Genomic DNA, 25,609 nt, shown 5'->3' with positions numbered 1-25,609 from the left:
CACAGCTCAGTGTGTGCCATGAACTGTCGGATTTTTTCATCCTAAGGCATAAACATTTAGTGACTTTAGCGAGCACAGTGGCGCCTTTGAGTCAATCTAATTTTGTCGACTTAAAACCTGTCTGGAATTTGTATGTAGTCTAGAACTGGGACGCAGAAAAGGCTCCCAAAATAAACATGTGGCGCAGCGTTACTGGAAGCTCTTCAACAATGAGTGGGGGGGATTTGATAAAGGCAGAAGAAGAAGAAGAAAAGGGATGTGTGTATATGTGTGTGGCCGCAGCAGCCTGTGATTATGTTATGTAATTTCCACTGGAGGTAACAATGGTATGCCTCTTACTGTTGCACGCCGGCAGCTCCCTCTCTCTCTCTCCCTTTCTCTGCACCGATTACATCCTTCCCGGCATTAATGGGGTCAGAATGGGTCCTTATCTTTTTGGGGCAGGGGTGTGTTTTTCCAGGCAGGGTGACTCCGCATATGCCGTCCTTTCTCATCCCTAAAATACGAAAGCAAACTGAGGGAACTACGAGCTGCATTTGCTGCCCTCAAGGCAAACTCTCTGGAGCAATCAGCACTGCAATTTCGACCATAAAACAGTGGTTAAATGGATTTCCCTGCGGACAAACTGGAATTTGGACCGTGGAAGTAAAACAAGCATTAACCTAACTACATATCCCAGCATGCTCGGGGAAAACACAAGCAAACAAATCGGCAAACGAGGACAGAATAACTTGCGTAACGGTAAATTACGGTAATTTCAAATGAATTACTTTCTAATGAGGGCTCCAACTGAACTGGTTACGCGAGTTCGTTCTGATTGGTGTTCACTCGTCTCGGGCTTAAAGTCCTCACGGAGGAGCCGGGAAGTCTCACGGAGTGAAGTGCACCGACAAACACACTTTATAATCATCAGTTCATAGTTTTCCATCACATTGAGCAAAACAGGACTTTCCAGGTTGAACACTTAACCAGTGAGACATTGTCAGGATAAATAAACGGCCACAATCAACGACAATCTTCTGTAATAGTGAAGGATTTGTTATCAGAGGAGTCATGCAAAAGACAGTTTGTGGTCGTCTGTGTGTGCACATGTGGAGCTGGAAAGGCCAGGCAAAGTCTGGTAAGCTACACGGAGCTTCACCAACATAATATTGTACTTTGTTTGCTTCTGTTTTATGTGGCTGTGTTCTCTATTACATAATTATACAATTTAATTGGCTTCGTGTTTTTATAGAGGCTGTAAAAAAAAAAAAAAAAAAGAGATTAAACTGGCCCTGCAAGATGCAGTGATGGCGGAGAGGAAAGACAAACAGTCATTCTCGGACACGTGAGCGATAGAGAACTCCTCTTGAAGTACCTGTTAACCCTCCCTTGTCCACCTCTTATGCTCAGATGTATGTATTTAAGTATATGTCCGACACTTCCTTGTCCACAACTTTCAAGTAACCTTAAAGGTCATTGAGCTCCTTTGCCTTTAGTTTCCTCAACTTCATGAAATACGATGCAGCAGAGTTACTCCACTACTATTTGGTCCAGAATTACGCTATTAAAATGTTCTCCCATATCTACAGGAACACTGCCCCTGCCACGGTCTTCCAGTGGTTGTTCTAGCCAGCTGATTTCAGGCAGGATGTTTTGCTTTTACCACCACCCCTCCCTCGATCTGAAAGCCTGTGGGCAGGCGTGTAAACACTGCAAGAGTTGCGATTCGAGAGTTCGCTCAACACACCACCAACACGAAAATCTGTAAAGCCCTTCTTTAATTTGACACCGCTGTTCTAATCTTACTGCATGCTGTTCTCCAGCTGCATAAACCGCCGATCTCACATTAACCCAAAATTAAAAAAAAACTGCTTTAATTTGAAGCCTGAAACGAAGGTGCTGGTTAAACCCAATGATGAGTAATTTGAAAGTTGCAGTGAGATGCAGGCAGCTGAAATTCATTTCGGTAGGATAAACCGCATTCGACTCTTGTATTTCATTTGCTTCGAGTTAGTGGAGGCCTTTGTTTCAGACATAAAACACAAATTTATTTACAACATAATCACGGGTTATTGTGCTGCAAGACAACACTGATTACAATAAATTGTGCGCACACTCTCCCCGCATACACTGATAGAGGAAGAAGTAATAACCTGAGATGAAGAGAAAACAAACAAGCTGCTGATCTTACACCAGAGAAAATAATGTAATAAAGACTTGATGCCGCCAACAGGTTATTAAATTGATTATTTATCACTGTTTAATCACGTCAGTGTATCCGATCAGAGCGTCCAGGTAAAAGTGAGCCTCGGTTACCCGACACACTGTCTGAGCTGTAACCTAATACATCTCATTAACGATCTGCTGGAAGGAGAACAGAGACCTGGACCTGGTGCTGCATGTCATGAAAGACGGTGCTTTGATCATCAGACGGCGTCAGTCTGCTTTGACAGTTGTCAATTTGTTTTGACTGCTCGTGTCTCCAACCCTGACATCCCCTTTTCCACTCGACACACTGGCTGACTTCTTTCAAAGGCAGATAATTGATTGTTGGATCAATGTGAGTTGTTGGTTTAGTAGTGGAAGAATGGGAGGACACAGCTGAAAAATCGTTTGATATTTTATAATATGTGTATGCTCACAGCAAAACAGTACTTTCTTACTCTATATTGGTGCACATACTTGATGCACACCGTTTTCACTGTTAGGTACGAAAGGTACGAACAAACCAAATCCATATCAAAGAACTACCGGCAAAGAAAGATGACCGTGATTGGTAAACTGGTAAAATGTAGGATTTGTCCCAAATGGTGTCGGGCCGGTCCAGGCATTACTACAATGACTGCGTTTACATGGTCTTTAGCATCCCGGTTTTGATCGGGTTTTTGAAGTATCCCGTTTTCGTGTTTGTCCATGTAAACACCATATCCTGAATTCAGAAATCGGGATATGCCCATTTCCCGATTTCAAGAAACCCGGTTTTGCTACCTGGAGTACTCCGATAGAAGCCGGGATACTGAAGCATGTATACACCTTATCCCGATCTCTGACGGCTGCCCACTGTCTGCGCAGGCGTGAGTGACGCCAAGTGACGCACTAGATATACAAACAACAAGGCGGCAACGAGAACTTTTGGAGCGACGAAGAGACAGAATTTTCCCTTAAAGTAATGAAAGAACTAAACATAACGACGTGTTTAGATGGCAGAAAACACCGACATGCTGATGTATCCAAATCTGTTGCGGAAAAGCTGGTTTTCCACCTCGCTCCGTTGAACAAGTTAGGTCGCGTTGGAAAACATTGAAAAAGACGTAAAACACGCATGCGCAGATAGGATACAGTGATCGGAAAACGGGTTTCTGGTATTTATCATGTATACGGGGATATGAATAACCGGGTTTCTCTGTGTTCCATGTAAACACCATATCCCAGATATGCTCAAAGCCGGGATAAGCCCCAAAATCGGGATACTAAAGACCATGTAAACGCAGTCATTGATTGGATTAGTTCTGTATCGGGGTTCAGCTAAAGACGATCTTGTGTATTGTTTATTTTAGGTCTGCCATAAACCAAATCACGTCCCTTTAACATCAAAACACCTCTTCGTTGGCTAGTGTCAAAGCTACCAAGACAAAAAAGGAAAAACCTCTTCTGTTTTGGTGGCGGTTGGCTAGCGTCAAACATCCCAAAACATTTGGAATTGGAAGAGTACTTGGGCAGCCCACGAGAAAAGAAATGCAGTCAAGAAGACGTATTATTAAACGCCCATACTGCAGGAAAAACTAGGCTGACTATGAGCTTAGTGTGTTCTCACCAGCGTTTAAAATGCTCCTGAGCTTTTAGTTGTTTTTAGGTGGATGCTAAGGGGTTGATAAACAAAGCAGCTGCTTTAACTAGCAACCCCGTGACACTGACGAGATTCAGCTCGTCAGGCAATCGACTGATCGATCACGCCGCAAGTTTGCTGCAAAGTAATGAGACCGCCGCCGTGTCACAGCGTTGGGGGGAAAAAACTAAATCTTGTGAGCTTCCACAAGCTGAGACAAAGAGTCCAATCAGTCATAATCAGGTGCTGATGAGTGAGAAAACAAGTCACAGTTTCCCCCAATTGGAAACATTGTCCAATTATGGTTTTTGTTATCACACAATGCTGGTGCCAAAAAGCCCTGAACGAATTTCCAATTTTGTTGTTATCCATTGTTAGTCGGCGTATTAATTGCGACGTCAGAATCAGCAGTCAGTCAATCTGGGAGTGACAGCAGTTGCCAAATCTTTTTTTTTTAGCGGGGCACCATTTCGGTGTGCAGATGAAGAACAAATTCTACCTTTAATGTCTGATTTTCCTGAACTCTGTGCACTTTCTAAACTCCTTTCACTTCACCGAACGTTGGAAAGTAAAGTTTATCAGTGGCTGACAAAGCAAATATAATTAACTCAATTCGACGACTGTGTCTTTAGCAAGAGATTCAGAAATTTCACAATGTGTCAAAACTCTCTGCCAATCGTTCATTTCCAGAAGAAACATGATCTGAAAAAGACACTGCAGGGGAAATAAGGTAATCCCGATGAAATATGTTCTGAGTTTCAAGCCAAACCTTCACACTGTGTGGAGTCTGACATTTATTTTTGGTAGAAATGTAACCGGTTACAAGACTGGAGGCTGGAGCTGCAGTATAGTTTTACTATGGGAAAGCAGAGCACAGCATGTTCTAGGAAACAATAAGTTTTATGCTCCGGCGCAGAATAAATCTCTCTGCTATGTAAAGCACTCAGCTCCTGTGCAAAGCGTCTTTGGCTATGGAGTTTATTGTCTCATAAATGTTTTTTTAAGTAAACACCAAGGACTTGCAGAAATACACTGTTTTTGTTGGCGCACTGGAAGAGCCGACCCTGACGCAAACGCTGTTGAGATGTTTTTTCCGAAACGAACGGCCGGTGATGAGCTCCGAAGGCTGAGAGAGAGCGAGTGCGGCTTTTGTGCTCTCTGGTACAGTTCGACCCGGATTACCGGTTGTTGTGCCGCAACATTCCCGTCATAGCAAGAGAAGGAGACAACGGGATTGGGAGTTTGGAGGAAGACGGATCGACCGTTCCCCACTCTGACGGCTGCTTTTGTATCTTTATGTCACTGTGTGTTGTATAGGAAAAGAGAAATGAGTGCAACCTTGGAGGCTTTTTTTTTTTTTTTTTTTTCTGTTTTAGTTGCAGACAAAAGGCAGGGCGGCTGGCAAGGGCAGGGCAGAGCAATTGTGTGATTAGTGCATTCCTCTCCATACCACCCCACCCGGTGCTGCAGCACACATTCTGTGGACGAGCTCGAGGCAACAATACAATTTCCCTTCTCCATTAGCCTCCTAGCTCTCTAAAAGCCTGATTCAACGCAACACTGCTTCCACGTATTTACATACAAATAAGAGAGAGGATGTGGATAGTTATCTCTGCATGCCCCCACCACCACCACCACCCTCCTCACCCTCCTCCTCCGTGTGCATGCATGTCTGTGGTTATTTGCCAGATCTTTTCCCCCCCACCCGTTCTTCAAAAAGCCGTGGGAATGTCAGATTAGAAAAGCCACTCGTTTTGCCGAGGGCTATCAGAGCTGCAGAGACTCTCTTAACCTGCATAAGGCGACGCAAAGAGGATATGAATGACAAATACGACTTTAAATATCTGCCAACAGCACTGCCTTGGAACATACAGGTGCCTAACAACGGCAGGAGGGGTAATGGTCTTTTAAATAAAGGTCTGTGTACACCACATCGACCAGTCGGCTTCCTCTGGTGAGAGGCATAAATTAGGACTTATCTACAGCGCCCCTTAGGCAAAAAAAACTGTGTTTTTGTTGTTTTTGTTGCTCTGTTGTGGAAGGTAGATTTTACCGTAGCCTCATCCCGCTTCTCCCTCTGCTTAAGTCCAGCCCACAGAGAAGATCACCCCAGATATTTGCAATAAACTGTGGGGGCTTTCAGAAGAAGCCTGCAGGCCTCAGGTGAGAAAGCAGGGAGGCAAGAGAGCCTCCCCTGAGCAAAAGCTCTTCTGTTTGTTATTCATGAGAACGCTGGCTCTCCTCGTGAGACTCTGGGAAAATTATACCGCGGGGCCCCGGACAAATGAACTGCCGGACAGAAACGGCTGCCGTCAGTCCACAGTTCCTTCGCGACCCTGCGCTCTGCGGCGGCGGCGGCGGCTTATCGTGCTCAGCAGAGTAAAGAGAAGAAAAAAAAGGAGAAGAGGGTTGGATTTGGTGGGTATGTGAGGAGGAGGAGGAGGAGGAGGAACAGGGAGAAAAGAGAGAGAAAGCAAGAGACTGAGTGGGGGAATTAGTTCAGTATTTTGATAATAGATATCCTTGGAAGAAGACCAACTGCTCATTGGGGCATGGGGAGGGAAAAATATGCAGGGAGGAAGAGAAAGGGATGAAGACAAAGAGTGCAAAGCAAATTAATGTGCATTCAGGCCAAAAGAAAGCTCACTGAGCCTAAACTTAATTACTAATACGTTTAGGAAATAAATATATTTTCATGTAACAGTACAGCACTGTTATGCGATGCGGCCCTGCACGAAAAACCTCTTTAATTTTTCAAAACCAAAGCTCTTCATTTGTTCTTTGATGTGTCGCTTGAGGTTTTATTGTTTGAAAGGAAAACCTGTTGCAGAGCTTTGCATGCCAACGAGTAGAAACGAGGCCAAAATTAAAGCAAAGCACCTCCAAGACTCAGACATCCAGACATGTCCAGCAATGATTGAGACTCCTGCTGGAAATAATTGGACAAGCAGCAACTCGAAAATTAGCCCCGTACCACAAAATCCCAAATCGTCTTCCCGATGAAAGACAGGAAGATCACGGTGGCTCCTGAGTGAGGATTTAGTTGCATAACGGCACGTAACATTACGCAACTGATCTGCAGGGGAAAAATAAATAAATAAAAAAATCGACGTTAGCTATAAATCTTTCTGCGCTAAGGCAGCGGAGATTTAGCAGGATTGTTCGCGGTGGGCGTTGAGATGCAGCAGCGCCACGGGGGAAGCAAACTGCTGCGTAAACTCCCCTTCATAGTTTCATCCTCCTTCCTCCTGCACGCAAGGACATGCTGGATGTCTACTTAGACGACTGTTTGCGAGGGAGGAGAAGCATGAAAGTGGAGGGTGGACACTTTCTTTTTAACCCTGAGCTGGTGGGAGGAGAGCACACAACCCATAAGAGTGGCAGGGAAACTTAGCGGCATGTGACAGGAGAGCCAGTACCTGGAATAAGCCTGAAGGGCATCATGTGACCGGCCTTTTTTTATTTTTTATTTTTTTTAAGGCTGCGCCGCCTCGATAATAACACTAATGTTCATGAATGTGTCAGAAGGAGTCTCAGAGGAGTCTGACTTCCAGGCACCGACACCAGAAGCAATATTTTCTCATGTAAACACTTCCTGTTTAAAAGAACATTCCCCCTTTAATTGAAAACAATAAAAACGCATTTTCTACCAAGCTCTACTGATTAACGGACTGTCAAAGCATCTATAAGAGCAGTCTGAATTAAAAAGTGTCCAGCAGAAAGAGGTTTAATAGCAAAGTAGATCCTAAAATACAGCCTGTTTGTAGGTTAGGAGTTTGTTGTGTAGTGCTTGCTTGTAACAAAATACTCAGACACACAGTATGGGAAACCGTTAAAGCATGTTTTGCATTCCAGCAGCAGAGAGGCAGCCCTATTGTGTATAGAGGCCATTGTGCTGGACCGCTGGCAGACAGCAAACCAGACCGTGAGTCATGTTAAGCGGTCTGAAAAACCCACCAGCAGCGAATGTCACACGCTGGGAAAGGTTACGCGGTCCGTTCACCACCACAAGGACTCTGAATGAGCTCAAAGTTCTGGTTCACCTTAACGCACGGCTATCGTGAACCAGGAAGAACGAGGCGTTCACACGAGTACATGAGCCTGGAAATGAAAAACTGGTTTTGGTATGTACACAGTGTTTCTGGCAACGTTGTGCTACCGTGAGAGAGAGAACAAAATGAGAAATTCAATTTCACATGTGACACTAGCTACATCAGATAGGTGCTCTCTTCCAGACGAAAGAAATGACTGAATTTTGAGGTTATACCTTATAGTAGAACTTCTCCATCTCCATCTTCTGGTTCTTTTGGAACCATGAATAAAGAGCAGTTTGTTAAATAAAGAGGATTATCTGAACGCCATTGTCTGTGCCGTCTGATTTACAAAGGAACCAGCTGAAAGTACTTTGTTCACGCCCGACATTTTCAACACATCCCGAGATCACAGTTTTGAGGTTTTGCATGCAAACAAACACCGACGTCGTGTAGGGCGCAGTGGAGTATTGAAACAGCTGTCGGTCTTTAATGAATCACCACATACAGTGCTGTTTGTTATGCGCGCGTCATGACGTGAAGACTTGGGGGAGTGGCGTAAATGTAGGAACAAGCTGTGGCGCCTCTACGACTCACTGACTGCCAGATGGAGAGACTGTGAGGAGTCAGGCCCAAAACTCCTGTTGTAAGGCCACCATTATACTACACTGTAGGGGTGGGCGATATGACCTAAAATTCATATCACAGTATTTTTCATCTGTTGAACGGTGACGGTATAATATCACGGTATTACTTTTTTTTTGGTACGTTTTGGGAGGAGTAGCCTGTCCTGTCCCTTTATGTGAATAAAGTTAATATTTTTATAATATAATAAGTAAATGGTAGGTATCCTTATCAAAAAGAGATATGGGAGAGTATTATGCATTCTAAACATATTTATTTTGCAAAAAAACTAAAGATCTTACTTAACAGTGTACAACAAAACAAAAATTTGCAGTGTAATAACACAAGAACAGCGATATATAGCGCAATTGCCCTGGTAATATCTTTCCATTTCTTACTACTCTTGTCGTAAGGTGTAGCAGCAGTAAACGATGCCTGCAGTGAAAGCTGTGTAGCCTTGGGACGTGCTCCGCTGGTGCTGCTGGTCCCACTTGCGCTCGTTTTGGTCCGGGTTGCCTCTTCATATTCACGGGCGTGCGTGTTTTTTAAATGATGGAACAGGTTGCTTGTGTTTCCACCTCTTGCTGTCACAACACGGCGGCAAACCTTGCATATTATTGAAGTTTGCTCCGTGTCGGATGATTTAAAACCGAACCAGTTCCAAATAACGGAGGTGCCTCCTCTTTTTGGAACGAGAGTTTCCTCTCCAGCGGCCTCGGTCTCTCCGTCTGGTTCCAACACTCCACTCATCTCTTTTCAGATAATATAGGCTACAGGCCCGACCTTTCTTCGCGGTGTTTCACCAGTCGTTTCTTTATTGATTACCAAGGTTAAATGCTCGTTTAATGGCCACTCCCTTATTACCACCTGCAGAGCTGATACGAATATGTTTTACTTTTTTATTTGCAACAAGATATATAGTATATAAGGACAGGTATTCAGACCACAACTGAACGTTTGAAGAAAACTGAATGCCTTATTATTTAGAATTAGGCTATTATTGATGTAAATGCAGCTATAGCTCCATTTTGTGTTAAGGCAGGTGTACTCGGATGTAAACTACTGCGACTCCAAAGTCAAACTAAACTCTCGGGCATCCTGTACATTGCGACAACCATCATGTCCTTTAAAGTTCACATTCAGGAAAGTATTCCTACAGTGACATACAACACCCCCTCTCTCCGTCCTCTAGATAACATTATAGCAACAACCGCTCGCACTTGATTGTGTGACCTTTTCGGGCTGACACGAAGATAAATCCGGCCCCGTGGACAGATAGAGCCGCTGACACCGGCCCGTTCATTCATCGAAGCCCCGGACAGCTCCGCGTTTGGCTACTGGACCGGTGGTGAAAAGTGATAGGCAGAGGGGGGAGGGGGGAAAAAAAAAACAGAGATGAAGAGGAGAAGAGAGGGCACACGGGCCACTCGCACGGCTACACCTCATGTTTACTTATGAGCTTGAAGCCTGGGGTCTTCGCAAGCAAACAAATCACTATGGACGCATGTCGGCTGGAGGACTGATTCACTAATGAGCTGCTTGAGTAGATGACAGCAGGGTTTTTATTAGAAGCGTAGAACAAAGATAGAATACAGAAAGAAAGAAGGTGGCCAGGCAACAACACAAACAAGGTGGAAAAGACGGATTCACGGCAGAAAGTATACCATCAATATCAACCGGGGCGGCCTGTGATGAAAATCCAATCTGTCACGCTGAACCGAGACGTTTCGCCGGCTATGAATCTTTTAGAAGGACGCCAGCGCTACAGGCAAAGGTTAATACCCACACAGGAGGAGAGGACCAGGCTGCTCTGCTTTACTTTCTCGCCGCATGCATTCGTCTACGCCTTCGCCTGTTTAGACTCGGTGATGCGGGCAGACAGCAGCGGGTGGAAACCACTTAGCTAAAGAATCAGTTATGCAACTTTTCTTCAATCAAGGCCGCGGCGCGAAATGAGAAATAAAACGGCCTGGACGGAGTGAGTAGTAGAGAATATAACAAATCAAATGTCTCCCCGGGGACTGAAATAACGCCGCTGCAGTGTGATCAGCTCAGTGGGCAGTTTACAATGAGGAGCGTGGATGATGCGAAATTAAAGGGGCGAGTGAACAGACTGTAGCCTCGGGAAACAAACATGGAGGAGATTACACGCTCTGTCTGCACTTCACTGGATATCTGGAAACAAGTTGCCTTCTTACATTTTAAGTCATGTTGGTGTCACTTATTTTATTTACTATCCTCAAGCCAGAGAAGATTTGTTGATATTATTGTCCAAAGTTTTTAATAAGCAGCACCTTAAATGGTAAAAACTGGTTTCTTTCTGGTAACAGGCAAGTTCAGCTTTAAAACTACCGCAGTATAATGGAGTATATTTACAGAGCGTTAAAAACTTGAAGAAAATCTCGCATTTAATCACAGTTAAAATAATAATAATTCTTCAAAATGCAATACTGCAAAATGTAATCCATTATGGAAGCGTGGCTCCTGCTTCATTTGCACTGAACTACTGTATACGAGTGTCACTCAGCAGGGTGCGGTTATTGGCGCCTACGTGCTCCTAAAGAACGGTGTTTACTTTACACGCTCATATCTCGACGCGAGTTAAGTCACCAGATGTCATTCTCACGGCACCCATAATGAAAAAACTGCGGTTCATTGATAAGCTAGAAATTCCACCCTTATTTACTCAGCCACTGCTGGAACTAAATCACCTCTTGCAAGCTGTTTTAGTTTTTTATTTTACGAAACACTAGAAGAAGCTCTGATGAAGTCAGAGCCGCCACACGTCACATTCACGTTCATCCTGTTGTTTTTCCATTAACACAACAATGTGTCATACACAATTAAAGAGCGATGCTTTAAAAAATTTTTCCTTCTTAGGTTTTTCTCTTCAACTGCAGATGATGCATCTTTGCTTTCTTGATTTACCTGCATTTAGTTTGGACGTTTTAAAAGCATCGGTCAAAATCATGATAAGAACTGGAAGGAGTGAGTACAGCAGGTTGCAGCGTCAGGCGTTGGAAGTGCTTGAGTATATTTCCTTCGGGCTGCACAGTACGTGTAAGTGTCGGTAATGGTTTTAAAATACTAATATTGTATATTATAAATACTATAAACTGGTGAGCAGAGCTGGGGAATGACGTAAAAATCAAGATTACCTCTAACTGGAAGCAGTAGACTGACAGGTATGACTGCATTTCATTTTGTAATTAAACAGACAGCTCAGCTTGTCAGATACAGCGATCAGGCATAACATTATGACCACCTGGCTGCCTAATATTGTGTAGGTCTCCCTTGTGCCTCCAAAACAGCTGCGACATGACAACAATGTTGAATTTGGAGGTCAGGTCAACACCTTGTGCTGTTCTTCATGTTTTTTTTTTTAGTTGTTCCTGAAGTGTTTTTGTGTGTGTGTCTGTGTCAGTGTGTCTGTGTGCTATGGGGTGGGGGTGCCTGGTCTGGTCCAGGTGGGTGCTACATGTCTAAGTAACATCCACATGAATGCCAGGTCCAAATGTTTCCCAGCAGAACATTGTATCGTCACAAGAAGATCAATGTTATTTACTCCTCCTGTCAGTGGTCATAATGTTATTCCAGATCGGCGCATGTGGTAAGGCTTTCCCTCCTTTTAGTGAAGTTTATTAATGTTTTCTGATGGCAGCAGAGCTGTGTTTGTGTAAACCTGTAGCACATGTTTCATCATTCAAACACTGATTAAATAACTGGTCCTGTCCTGCAGGCTTGGCCACATATTTTTTTTTTCTTTGTGGTCTGATGTGCGGTCCAGTTATATTATACAACAGGAGCTCAAACAAAGCGCCAGAAGTAATTTTTCCACGTCCAGTAGGAGAGCTAAAAGCAGAAAGCAGAGCATTTTGTGGGTGGTACGGCATAAGAGCACTCCCTCGAGTGTTTTGTGTCAAAGTGGCACACTGCCATGGCAAACAGAGTTCAACACACACACACAAGACACACATGTAAGAGCAAACGCACAAAGACACTTAAGCTTCAAGGCATGATAGCAGGTAGCCCTCGTCTTCACTGAGGCCGGGTTCAGGTTTTTTTGTTGGGTAGAAAGGCTTAAAGATCAAGGCTTGGTGCCTTCGGTAGTTTTGAGCCACATATTTATTCAATTCCAAGGGTTTCAGCTGCATTCCTGGGCCGCTTCTCAGAGCTGTGTTTTCAATCCTGCCTCCTTTTGAAGTGTAACTTTCCGTGGCTCGTGTGCAATTTCTCAAACAGCCACGGGGGGAAAGCCCTTCACATCTCTCCAATATCCATGCAAGTGTGTGTAGAGTAGAAAATGAAATCAATCCACCGGTGCTGAAAATATTTTCACTTCAGCCCAAATTACCACATCAATCTTCGTACGTCGTGTTCTAATAAATCCTCTTTGTTTTCATTCAAGTTCAACACATGTGCAAAGAGCCCCACTGAAGGGGTTTTTTTTTTTTTTTTAGCCTCTGTTTATATTTGTGAAAATTAAGTTTGTCCTCTCTGTGGTAAGAAATGAGAAGCGAAAACGCCAAACAAAACACTGGCGAGGTTCAAAAAAACATCATCCCGCTCTGCCAACATTCCTCCGTCTGAGTCACTTTCCCCCTGAACTGACACAGGAGGAAACAAAGTGTCTTCGCCGAGCCTCGAGTGCAGGTGAGATAACACGCGTCGCACCGCCTCGTCTGATAAGAGGAAAGTTTATCACGAGAGAGTTTCACGGTGACGTAACGCCAGAGGCAGAGCGTGAAACCTGTTAGACAGAATCAGTCTGTTGGTGTGCATTCACTCATACAAACATAACTGAGGCTTATTGTCCCGCATGCAATAAAACGGCAGAGTAAGCAGGACTGCGATCGAGGCTGGATCTTAAACGGAGCTGGTCACATTTTGATTAAACTATACAAGATAATTATTTAAATTTAACACGATATTTCAGATTTTTAGAACTTATATTTCTCTAAAAAGACTTTAAAACGTCAGAAATCCATCCTGAACTCAACTTGTGCTCAATTAAATCTAGATAACTGTGGAATCAAGCATTGTTTTGGTTCTTTGGCTCATTAATCATTTCAATCATGCACCTAATAGTAGTAAAGCTGATGATCACCACCACAAAGACGATCCGCCAGCTTCCTGACCTCCAAACGAGAAAGCAGCTTCAGCTTCTGGACGATCCTAAAGGCTAGCACGGCGGCACCGACTGTCAGCGTCTTGTGCTACACTCAGCACAAATTACTGAAGAATCATTAAGTTTGAAACAGGTTCTTCATTCATAGATTTCCAGTTAATTGTTTAGCTATTAATCAGAGGTCAAAATAAGCAAAAGATTAGTCTATCATTGTTTGATTTGATTGTTTTCTTGCAGCCCCATTCAAATCTGTATTTAAACCTACACCAAGGTACAAAGACACCTGCGGGCTTTAGTTTAAAAAACTACTGAAGAGCCGCAAAGGTACTTAAAAGACAATCGTAGCTTTAAATACGTCTTTGCGATTATCTGTGACAATAATGTCGGGTAGTAACTTGTTTAAACTAGCATAAATGAGCTAACTACAAAACAAAGCTGTACTAACAAAGCCCATGAATTTTATTACTTGTGAAATCACCCTTCTTGTCTGCAGGAGAACAATTAAGTTGCTCTTTAATCCACAACGTCTGGTTTTGAAGGATTTTTTTCTGTCAAAACTAATTTTAATTGTCCCACTAACGCGGAGGCGACAGCGTTCAGAAGAGTGAGAACCACCAGGCATACCAAATGTGAACCAGACTCTAAAATAGAAGAGAAAAGGGGGAGACGGCGGTCTCCAAGTAATTCTGCTTTAATGAATATACACAGACGAGCTCCCAAATGCCTAATCATGCAGAGTGGCCTGATTAGGGATGACTCACAAATTCCCCACTGTCGTCAGAAAACACACAGGAATGTCCCGACAAATAGGTTACAAGTTGCAGATGCACAAAAACTACGACTTTGTTACTCAACACCTCCTGCTGTGAGTTACTATTAATTAGTTTAAAGCAGCGCATTTTTATTAAATGAAGGCAGAACAACACACATACACAATCGTGTTTGTGTTCTCAGCGCAAATACTGGTGAAGAAGAGTAAAATGAAGAGAAAGGGAATTATGACAGAGGCAGTGAAATTTTTTTATATGAAAAAAAAAAAAGGTGTAAAATTACAGAGTCAAAACTGAGTGGACGTTTCATGGTACAACAATGGCCTGAACTTGGGGGTCAGATGAGGACGAAGCTATTCACCCCGACATTGTTTAGTGTCTACAGGGAAAACAGTCAGAGGTCACTTGGTTAAATATTTACATGGGTAATGCTGAGCACTCGCTTTAGTCAGTTTATTCAACATTTGACTAATGCACATTCCACAGAAACAATCACTTACTGCTCCACAGACCCGCGTTATACGTGCGATAGTCGCGTGCCATCGGAGGCTATTACACAGGCTAACGGCTAAGAGGCTAATGACATAGCAATTTGTTATTAGCTGTGTTGTGTTTAGCAAAATATGTAGGTAGCAGATGAAGCTTCCTATTGAAGTGTCAACGTGGCGTATTAATTCTAATGTTAGCTAGTTTTCTAGTGGGCGCTAGAAAATGCTATTTTGTAAACGCAAAAACACAACTATAAGTTATCTAATGCACCGGACTCAAAGGGGAATAGCGCTAGCGTACGATAACAAAATATTGGTGCTGAATGAACGAGTTTTGCGGAAGATAATGCGTTATTTAGAGGCTGCGTTTCGGTGCCCCATTCACTTCCACTATATGGATTTACTCAGCTGCGTTTCGGTGCCCCATTCACTCCCACTATATGGATTTACGCAGCTGCGTTTCGGTGCCCCATTCACTTCCACTATATGGATTTATGCAGCTGTGTTTCGGTGCCCCATTCACTCCCACTATATGGATATACGCAGATCTAAATATCTCCCGAAGGACTACAAATTACACAAAAGTTATATGGGTGAGTAAATGATCGTATTTTATGCCGGAAATAAGGTCCAGGTTGTAACAAACAGTAGTTCCCCTTTAACACTACTCCTCCGATTCTGGCCAAAACAAGCCTACACAAACTGCTAATCAGAGTTAGCCAACGTATACCTGTGGATTGTTTTGCCTCCAGCTAACGCCCACTAAAAACACTGCGTTGCCGTGTGACACCAATGCAATGATAGTCCGTCAATGCCAGAATGTTATGCCCTGGATGTGCATACACAGCTAAGAGTTAAAGTTTAGCCAGAAAGGCAACAACTGCGTCACCCGAGCAGTAGCAGCGAGGTGAGTAAGCCAAGTCCAGCAACTTCTGTATTAGCAAAGGGCCTTTCCAAAGAGTGTCAGTAATCATCCATGCTGAATCATATTACCTTCAGTTGACCAGAGATTTGTGTAAAAGTTCATTGAGCGCTTCATTTTTGTGCTTCATTATGAGAGAGTGAATAAACAGATACGCGGATGAGGCGTTGGAGTGTAGATGTGTTCAGTAATAATCTACAGCCTGCTCCACAAAGTTCGGAACTAAAGAGCAGTGACCTGGACAACAAGATACTTTGGAACTTCTTTTTTTGTGCAAATAAAAGCAAACTCAAACAGAAAAGTAGTCTTTTGAAAAAAATCTGAACACACTTCTGTGATGCCAGGAGAGACGTCTCTTCCCACAAATCTTCAGTAATCTCTAGATTCAGGTTCAGATCAAGACGGTTTGGGCTTTATTAGTTTGAGCCGCCGTTAACGATTAGTTTGCACCTTTCTCCATCTTTTTCCAGGCATTCCTCCCTTTATTAATACCGTCCACTTATAATCTGCACGTATACAGTGAAGGCTGTTTTTGGGTGGACGATGAGTGAGTCACTTTACTACCTACTTAGTAATATAAAGTTAACACGTTTATCTGGAAAGTGTTAAATTCCTTCCTTATAAGAACCCGCATATGAACTTTGTCTTTACAAACTGACGTAATCAGAAATCAAACAAGACTACGAGCGTGACCAGGCCAAGATGTCAACTTCCATTACCTGACAAGTTAATGTTCAGTGCCCTGGTCATACTTTAATCTGCACCACGAAAGGCACTGAGGTGGATGGACTTTGATAGTTCCCCCTTTCGTAGCCTCTTCTGGTCTGATCTGATGCCATCTGACAGTATAATGGGTGCTCACCTGGTTCAGGGGTCACCTTAATGGGAACAAATGTTTATGTAAAAGCCCTGCAAACTTAACAAACCCACGTGCCGCAACCCATTACAGGGGTGACGTGTGTTTTATGAGGCGATGAAAGACCCCCAGGTTGCCTGCATGGAAAGACTTCATCGTTAGGAGCAGACGGGGAAGACTTCCTCTTTCTTTTCCTTCTTCCCTCCTCCTCCTTTGGAATCCCCTTCAATTCCACACGACGGCTCTGCAGTCGCTTTCTTTGAAGCCGTTCCAGTGGCGGCGGCCCTCGTAAGCAACTCAGAGGTCACGCCAGCGAGTCAACCAAACAGAATGCTCTCCTTGGGAACTGGCGCTTTTGAATTTCACTTTGAGAAACACATAATTTTAATTAAAGAGTTTAACATTCCTGTTGTTCAAACCAACAAGTGAAAAGGAGGAAACAAAACACCCAGCCTAAATAGCTCCTTGCTTACCTAAGCCCATGATAAAATCCCTGTGGTATTTACTGTGATGATGTGACCTTGTTTGGAGAAGGTTTTAAACTGCGGGGCGAAACTGGCTCCACCTCATGCAAATTTACTTTGGTGCATTCTTTTACATATGCTGTAAATTGAGTGCTATATAAAGAGACTGATGCAGATTATTAGTTTATTGTGGCTTCAAACTTTAAGCAGAGTTTCTGAGCTGAACATTCACTGGAATGCCGTTCTTGACCACCTTGGAAGAGGGTGCTGCAAAGGTCTGCGAGTCTGTTTTTTGCCACTAGTCACTGCAGACAGGCTCCTGCAACCCTTTGTGGCACATCTGGCACCACAGAAAAAAATAAGAAACAGTGCTTGTCCTGAGGTTTGGCATCGACTCTAATGACATCCCTATTTCGGAGTGTACAAAGTCAAAATGTCGGAAGCCAGGTCCAAAATGTTCCCAGCAGTGTCAAGATGGTAAATATCAGAGGTTTTAATGTTGTGGCTGATCGGTGTAAGTGTAAGAAACTGCATGCGTCTATCTCCACCCATCACCAGAGCTGTAGCTGCCTGAGCACTCAGCGCAGTATCGCATGATAAACCTGCTGACCCCTTTAGAGACGAACAGCCGGCTGGCGAGGCTCGGCGAACTCCTCGCTCAGCAGGAGTAGCCTCTAAATGAAACAAAGCTCACACTCTGAGCGTCCCGACCGCTACGTCGTAACTCACGGCTCATAAAAACAGCATAAATGAGACACATGAATCACCATCGAGGCCGCGAGCGCCGTAAAAACCGGACAGGAAACATGCTGACATCACTAGCAAAACATTTTTCAGACGAGAGCAACGCGGCAATCGGCACGCTCGTTTCCACATTCCTGCGTTGCATAAGCGTTGACGCGCGGGGGTCAAAGGTCTAAATCGCCAACAACAGCCACCAGTCTGAGGCGGCGAGTCCGGCGAGAGAAAGGCAGACACTTCCCCGGATCGCGGGAGGTGGTATTGATTGATGCTCTGCAGAAGTGTCCATTCTCCCCCGTAAAGCTGGGAGCTTTTTTGTCGGGGCCATTACGGCCTCGACAGGCGGGAGATTGGGTTCCCTGGATGCTCTGAAATCCCGCTCGGCAGCTATTATGCCGCACAGAACTTGTGGGGAAGATAATCCCAGGCATCTCTGTTCACACCTGTCCGCTCATATTCACATCACAAAGGGGGAGCTTGTGTGCAGAAAAATCTTCATTTGCATAGTTTTGGTCCTCGTTGCGTGCAACAGGAGGAGAAGGAGAAACATTCGACAAAAGGGAATAATACTATATCTGGTGTTTTTGTTGGATTTCCGAGACTCGAGAGATTCGGGCCGTGAGATAAAACCTCCATTATCAGGGTTGGGATTAGCCGCTACACCCGGCTAAACTTTTAAATGGTGCTGCCAAAACAATGAAGCATCTCAAGAGTTCGAGACGCCACAGATCAAATTAACAGGAATAGGAGGGAGTGTAAATATAGCGGTAAATGTTCTCTAAGGGGAAATTAGAGATTAATGCTTAGAATATTAATCAATTAGCTCAATCGTCAAAATAATACAGTACAGATAACTAATTACCCATTAAATCCAATCAAAAACGTATTAAATGATGATTAATCCACGATGAGAATATAGTCTCTGCCAGACGTACTACAAATGTAAAGCTGCGTATCTTTGTTGAGGAACAAACGTACCATCTTACATAAGCACATGCCGCTGCCAAAGAGCTGTTTGAGCGTGAGGCAGAATACTTGACATTCCTCAGCGCTATAGAAAAAGAACAAGGCTTTCCATTTAGGAATTTGCATATGGCTGTGACGTGGCTACCAAATGAAACAATGGAAGATCACGTTAGCCTGTGACTGTGTGTGAACTTGGTGAACTATTGAATAACCCAAATAATCGTTGTCAAAGCATCAGAGGTGATTGGAAACGTCCCAGTCATGGAGATCCAGGTTAACGGTCGGCGCCGGGTTGACTTAACGTTCAATAAGTCGAGTTATCAAACATCGGTATCAAGCTGCTTGATGTTACTTCTCCATCTGAGCCAAACTATACCATTTTTTTTTATTACTACTATGGACCTCCAGCTAAAAAGGACACCTGCAAACATGGAGCATGATCATAAACCTAGTAAAACCTCTGCCTGCTTTCTGAAAACTGTACATAGGTGATATATTTGTGACGGTTTGTGTGCCAGACCCTTAAAGGAACAGTATGTAAGAAGTGTATTTCAATTAATCATAAAATAGCCCTGATATGTCACTAGAATGAAGAAATCATGTTCATTTCAAATACTTATATCACTGACAACAGTGGTCCGGCCAGGATATTGTCATTTAAAAGTGAGAGTTGCAGCCCTCAACTGATGTTGATGTTGTCATGTTGTGTTTTGGTCTGAGGCGCCACCCTCCACCTATCGACCAATCACAAAGTCAGTAGAGTTTCGTCTTCCGGGTTGCCAGCTCTGCTCTAGTTACCGCAGCTGCAGCTACGAACGTGTCGGATAAAACATGTATAACGTTACGAAACCTAAAAGACCTCGTTATGAATCCGAAATACGTCGTGACAAAGTCCGAAATAAAACAAGGATTTGTAGGAGATGCCTTTGAAAGATGGAGACGGCTGAAAACGGAGAAGAATTTGAAGACAGACGCCAACGTTGCTAATTTTCTCCTGGCTAACTTACTTGTACATAATGTAAATGGACATTTCAAATATTCACGACAGTCGAACAAAGTTATGCATGTTGGTGCAAAGTAACGTTACGTTAGCGCATACAGAGGAGGTGGGTCATCGAATTGAAAAGGTAAGGAATTGTTTGGGAAATAAAAATGGCGAGTCGTCATTGCTAACATTAGCATTATGAGCCCGTTTCTCTGTCATTATGCTGAAACGCAGAGGAAAACAACATTAGCACGTCGATTATGGCAATGTGAAACGTAATTGAGACGTATTGAGCAGCCTAACGTTACCTCGGTAACCTGGCAACCTTGAGTCAGGGGGGAGGTTGGAGGGGATACACCGTTCTACAGTATTTTGAAAGTGATTGCAGAACCAGTTTTGGCCACAATCTTACATACTGTTCCTTTAACTGTCACTGTCACTGTTTATAGTTTTTTATTTCAGCCACAGCCGACGGTATGATTGCCCGTTTTTGTGCGTCAGATTCAGTTCTGATTAATTTTCCTTCACCTCTCTTTTCTTCTTCTTCGACATCCACAAAGATCTTTAATGTTATGCAATGAGCTGCAAAAACAGGCTGAACAGCTGTCCGATTAACTATTTGAAAAAGACAGCCGTGTTTTGAGAAGCACCAAGCTGGTCTGCATTGTCAGGTTAGTAGAGCAGTTAATTAGCAAAATAAAAATGAGAAGCACAAGAGCTAAAAGCAGATAGCTGATATATTCGTCCAATAACCAAAACTTTGTCAAGATACTCCAAAACTCTCATCACATCGGGAAAAGCATTGAGCACCTAAACATTATTTAATATATATTTATGAATTCACTCGTTGCCCATCGCTTTTTTAGTTGATAGTGGACGTTACAGGCTCTGGTTGCCTAGGTAATCCTACCCCAAATGTTTCCAAACACAGCCGCACGGTGCACACGTGATCTAGGAGAATGCAGGGAAGACAAGTCTTTATGAATCTCCAGAGGAGGAAACTTTGTGTGTTTAACATCGGCCGATACTCAATATTAATAGATCAGTATCGACTTGGAAAGATCGGGAGCCCTCTTCTTCGCATCAAAGCTTGTTTCATCTCTCATCGCTACACCTCTCTGCATTTCATTAACATTTAACGGCCTCCCGTCACCACGTGGACGCTGCGTCAACCTTCAGGGACCAGCTCCACAAGCTGCACTTCTTCCTTTGTGCCTCTCTCTTTTTTCAAACCAGCTTCATCAGATTACCTCCCCAACAATACCGCACACCCACTTTCACCACACAATCAGGTGCCTATGGGCTCGACGTGCCCAGAGCGCCGGCCCGAAAGCCCAGCATTACAGCCTGGCCTGCTGCGACCAGCTTTTCAAACGGCTCTGCTTGCTCGGCACATAATAACAGGATGTGGAGCGCCAACACACGGACTGGTCAAACTCCCAAGTTGCGCAGCACACACACCCCCCCCCCCCCCCCCCCACCCCCCAGGGGGAACGCAGAGTCCTGGGTGGGTGTCAAATAAGAGAATGAAAGGGATACGGGGGGAAACGGGGTGGTTACCATCACCTTAATGGGAAAAAAACACGTATTCCCAGCGTTTTTGTTTAATTTGAGTGCCTTTCAGAGCGAGTGTGCATAATCACAGTGCTGGCTCTCACAGCGTCGGGCTTGCACAGTTTCATATCAGAGTTCCTGCGTGTGTGTGTGTGTGTGTGTGGGTGTGTGTGTGTGTGTGAACACCGGGAATTAGGCAGGAGTGTGACATGATTTAAAATTCAATAACAATGAATGTGCACCGCCGCCTTCCAACACGCACCTCCAGCTGACAACTCCCCTCCCACCGTCCCACCCTCCCTCCCTCCCTCCCCGTCTGAGGGCTTTCATTTCTCTCCCTACAGAGGGGCCGATTAAACCAGACACATGTATGAGAGGAATTCAGGGACTTCTGGAAAAAACAAGCGCTGCTCGTTTTGCGCCCTCTGAAAACAAATTTATTTGCGGAGCTGCGACATGGGAACCAGGAAATAAAAACGTGCCTAAGCGAGAACACGCTGTCAACGGGGAAAAGTTACAAATAAAGACGTGTAAAATGAAACTAGAAACCATCCCAACAGTCGTCTAAGACCTGCATGTATCAGGACGTCCTGATATTTAATAGAAAGTTGGTTAACTTCTCTCTACAAGATGTTGGGCTCTGCTGCTTTATATTTATTACTTAACTTGACATGAATACAAACTATCCGTGGGGCTATAGATAGATTTAAATTTGCATGATTTGTGAGGCAAAACAAGCTTTTTTGAGACGCTGACTTAAAATGATAATCAAGCTGACCTCTGACCTCTTTCTTGTGGATGTTCCAGCCAAGAGGAATAGGTGCTTGTCCCTGCATGGTGGTGGGGGGGATCCCACTCAAAAGTGTCACAAAATCAGCTGGGACTCACCTCATTGGACGGTATGTTGACAACACCTGTCGATCTCCTCTTTTCCCTCAGCTTCCTCTTCTCGATCTGCCCCTTCCCCTTCCTGGCGCTGGGCCCGGAGCTCTTCTTCTCCTTCCCCTTGCCGGGCGACGGACTCTCCTTGTCGCTGTCGTTGCAAGCCATGGGACTGGAGTCCGGGGAGGCGCACGTCTGAGCCTTCTCCGTCTGAGGCGGGGCCTTCTTCAGGTTGCTCACCGGGGCGGTTGAGGGTGCTGCGGGTAGGTTGTGGGGGTGGTACGGGGGGTGGTGGTGGTGGTGGAGCTGCTGCTGCTGCTGCTGCGTTTCCTCCTCGGGTCTCTTTAGAGCCGTGCCCGAGGGAGACCGAGCCACTGGGTAAGAAGAAGAAGAAGAAGTAGGAGGAGGAGGAGGAGAAGAGGAGGAGGAGGAGGATGGGTGGCAGTTCCCAGCGGAGGCGCTTCGGTCCGGGTTACCGCTGTTGGTGAAGTCGGTGCCAGGAGTGGGAGCAGCGTGGCGGCTGCCGCTGCCGCTGCCGGTGCTGCCGGTGCTGCTGTTCGTGTTACCGGCACCCGAGGGAGCACCAGTCGCTGCGACAATGTCCCCCAGCATTTTAGCTCTCATTTTCTCCCGCCTTGCTTTCCACTCCTCCAAAAAGTCTGTCGTGTTGTTCGACTTAAATCCTCCTGTTGCCATGATCCCCCCCTCTCTCTTTTTTTTTTTCTTCTTCTTCTTGTGTGTTTTGTTCTGGTGAAAAGTTGAAGTTAATGGGAATTAATGGCACCGCATTCCTCAAGTGATTAACCAGGGAGCTGTTGACAGGTAGAAGAAAAATATAAAGTCACGACATTTTAACTTTAAACTTCACTTTTAGTTATTTAAAAGAGAGAAGAAGAAAAAAAAAGAACGTTGGCTTACAACGGTTACCTTTTAAGCTACTTTTTTTTCTGGTGCAGAAGAAGAACCCCCCCCCCCCCCAAAAAAAAAAAAAAGTGAGTAAAAGTTGATGAAAGCGCGGCAGAGACGTGGATTCAGGTTAAGAAACTCACCTGTGCGGAGGTGTGGAGGTCGGTGAAGTCGCTCCTCTCGGTCCGACCAGGTGCGCCTGCAGTTCGCTCCGGTGAATGGTGCTCGTCTGGAGCGCGCTGTGGCTGCTCGTACGTTCTGCCCTCTGGCACGCACCGGCCGAGTCCGAAAGGGGCACGAGCATCTCCGAGTGGAGCCGAAGCAAAGACGGAGCGCTTCCGGATATGGAGTCGGAGAAATAGTGCTTTGATTAACCCACAGAGACTTGCAGCACATTTATTTAGGCGTTTACTTATACATATTATTTTTTTCATAACATTTCTTTATTTTAGTGCGTTTATATATATTTTTAATTTTTTTTTTTTTTACGTCTAGAAAACAATGAAATCATCGACTGATTAACAGTATTATAATATTAGTGCATTTTCTTGTTTTTATTTTTAATTCCAAGTTAGTATCAGTTTGCAAAAGGGATAGCTAGTTTCAGTTTTATTTTATTTTATTTTTATTTGTTTTTTTACATTTTTAGTTGTAGTTTATTTTATTTTTATATATTAGTTTATTATTATTATAGACAAATTAAAAAATATGTCCTGTATGCTTTTCCCATAAAAAATCTATAATTTTATTTATTTATTTTTAATTTTTTTTTATTTTTTTTAAAAAGTGAGATGTGACAAGACTTCTTTTTGTTGCTGTTTTTTCTCTCTGCTGGTCCCTAAAGTATTTATTTTTCTTCACATTATTCAAAATTAGCCTAGTTTCAAACCTTTTATTAATTTTCTGTTTTTTCTTTTGGAAAAATATATATTAAAAGTAGAAAATATTAGTACTTATAGTTGGATTAAATGTGGGGTTGACACAAATGGGTGTATGGAATCATTTTGAGATTATTCTCAACATCTTAACAAATAAATGTCTCTGTAAAGTGTGCTGCATTGACAGTGAACTTTCTTATCTATATTAAAAAGAAGTAGAAATTTTATCATTTGAACGTCCCGAATGAGACCGAGGATGTTTTGCTCTACAAGTGGAGCAGAAGTTCAACAGTTCAAGACGGCGAACGCTGAACTTCAGCAGTAAGTCTCTGCGCACCTCCTCGGCTCTGATATCTCGTCTTCGGTAGCTCTTTGATAATTGCACAGTCGGAGTGCAACATTTCAGCAGAGGAGCGTTTGTCTGGGATGGAGCTCTCTCTCCCACACAGATCCCACAGACTCCCCTAGGCACAGGATGACTCACCCAGCCGACTCTGATCAGAGGAAACCACCCTGTTTGTCTGTAAAGACGCTGATGTGTGCACTTGATTCCAGCTGAAGTTTGGCTTGGGGACAGCGAAAGAGGACTGACGAGTCTGTCACTATCTGATGCAGGTTTTTACATGAACGCACACTGAATACTGAACGATATAGGCACTGCCTTTATGCAGAAACATTATGAGTTTGGGCCCTTCAGAAATTCTCTTAAATAGATGACGCACACCTGTGCCCTTGGCGTCTACTGCCGTTGGAGAGAGTGTGTGAATGAGACATACCAATAAAGTAGAAAAGTATTGCGATATGAGGTCGTTTTAGCTCCTATTTCATAATAAAGCAACACAAACCTAACAAAGTTTGCTTTCAGATTAAGTTTACAGACCTTGGGCCTGGATTCATCTCACTTTGTCTCACATCTTCCTCTTGGGCGGCGAGCAGAGTCAACGAGGCAGCGGGGATTTAATAAAAGAATTCCTCCTTATTCAGTGTCAGTATTTAAAAGTGCTTTCTATTATACTGTAGTTTATGACCCCATCTCTTTTGCAGCCAAAACAGCCCTGACCCATGGAGGCATGGACTCCACTAGTTGCAAGGTGGGGGCCTCTATCAGTCTGACTTATTTGTCCAGCACATCCCAGTGTGACGCCCGATTGGATTGAGATCTGGGGGAATTTGAAAGCCAAGAACAGGGATCACCCCACGAGAGCTGCAATCAGTGTGAAATCCCAATTTGGCTCTCCCACAAGTCGCCAAATCCTTCCACCTACCGGCCTCTGCACCAAACATCTGTATGCAGGCCCAACATCTGGGAGAGACATTTCTTTTAAGCGCTCACTGTTTAAACAGCTTTCATGGGGGAGTGAGCTACCCGCTTAATTGCTTCTGACTGAAACATTACTGTCAAATAAATGAAAACGTGTGAACGCTAGAGCGGCCATCACTGTTGTGTTTAATATAAATTTCAGGTTGCTCATTTTCCAGCCCGGTGAACATTTCCCATCCATACCACAACTGCTTTATGGGTTATAAAACACCTGATATGACTTTTTATTACAGAAGAGTGTCGCTTTCCATCTGTGCAAACACTTCAAATTACAGTGTCTATACA

The 25,609-nt window shown here is 44.0% G+C and overlaps 1 protein-coding gene across 1 annotated transcript in view; it reads right to left on the bottom strand.

Annotated features, from left to right (window-relative positions):
• The window catches only part of pawr (PRKC, apoptosis, WT1, regulator), a 60,671-nt gene extending 37,150 nt beyond the window's left edge, over positions 1 to 23,521 (bottom strand). Inside the window, exons 1-2 of the mRNA XM_084573214.1 lie at positions 23,269 to 23,521; positions 22,226 to 23,031 (exon numbers count right to left, since the gene is read on the bottom strand). Coding sequence (XP_084429340.1) covers positions 22,226 to 22,915 — 690 coding nt within the window. The 5' untranslated portion in view covers positions 22,916 to 23,031; positions 23,269 to 23,521. The remainder of the gene's footprint in view (positions 1 to 22,225; positions 23,032 to 23,268) is intronic.
• Positions 23,522 to 25,609: the final 2,088 nt, after the last annotated feature.

The sequence above is a fragment of the Chelon labrosus genome (assembly GCF_963514085.1).
Source record: "Chelon labrosus genome assembly, chromosome: 23".
Taxonomy (NCBI): Eukaryota; Metazoa; Chordata; class Actinopteri; order Mugiliformes; family Mugilidae; genus Chelon; species Chelon labrosus.
This window is presented reverse-complemented; position numbering and strand designations above follow the sequence as displayed.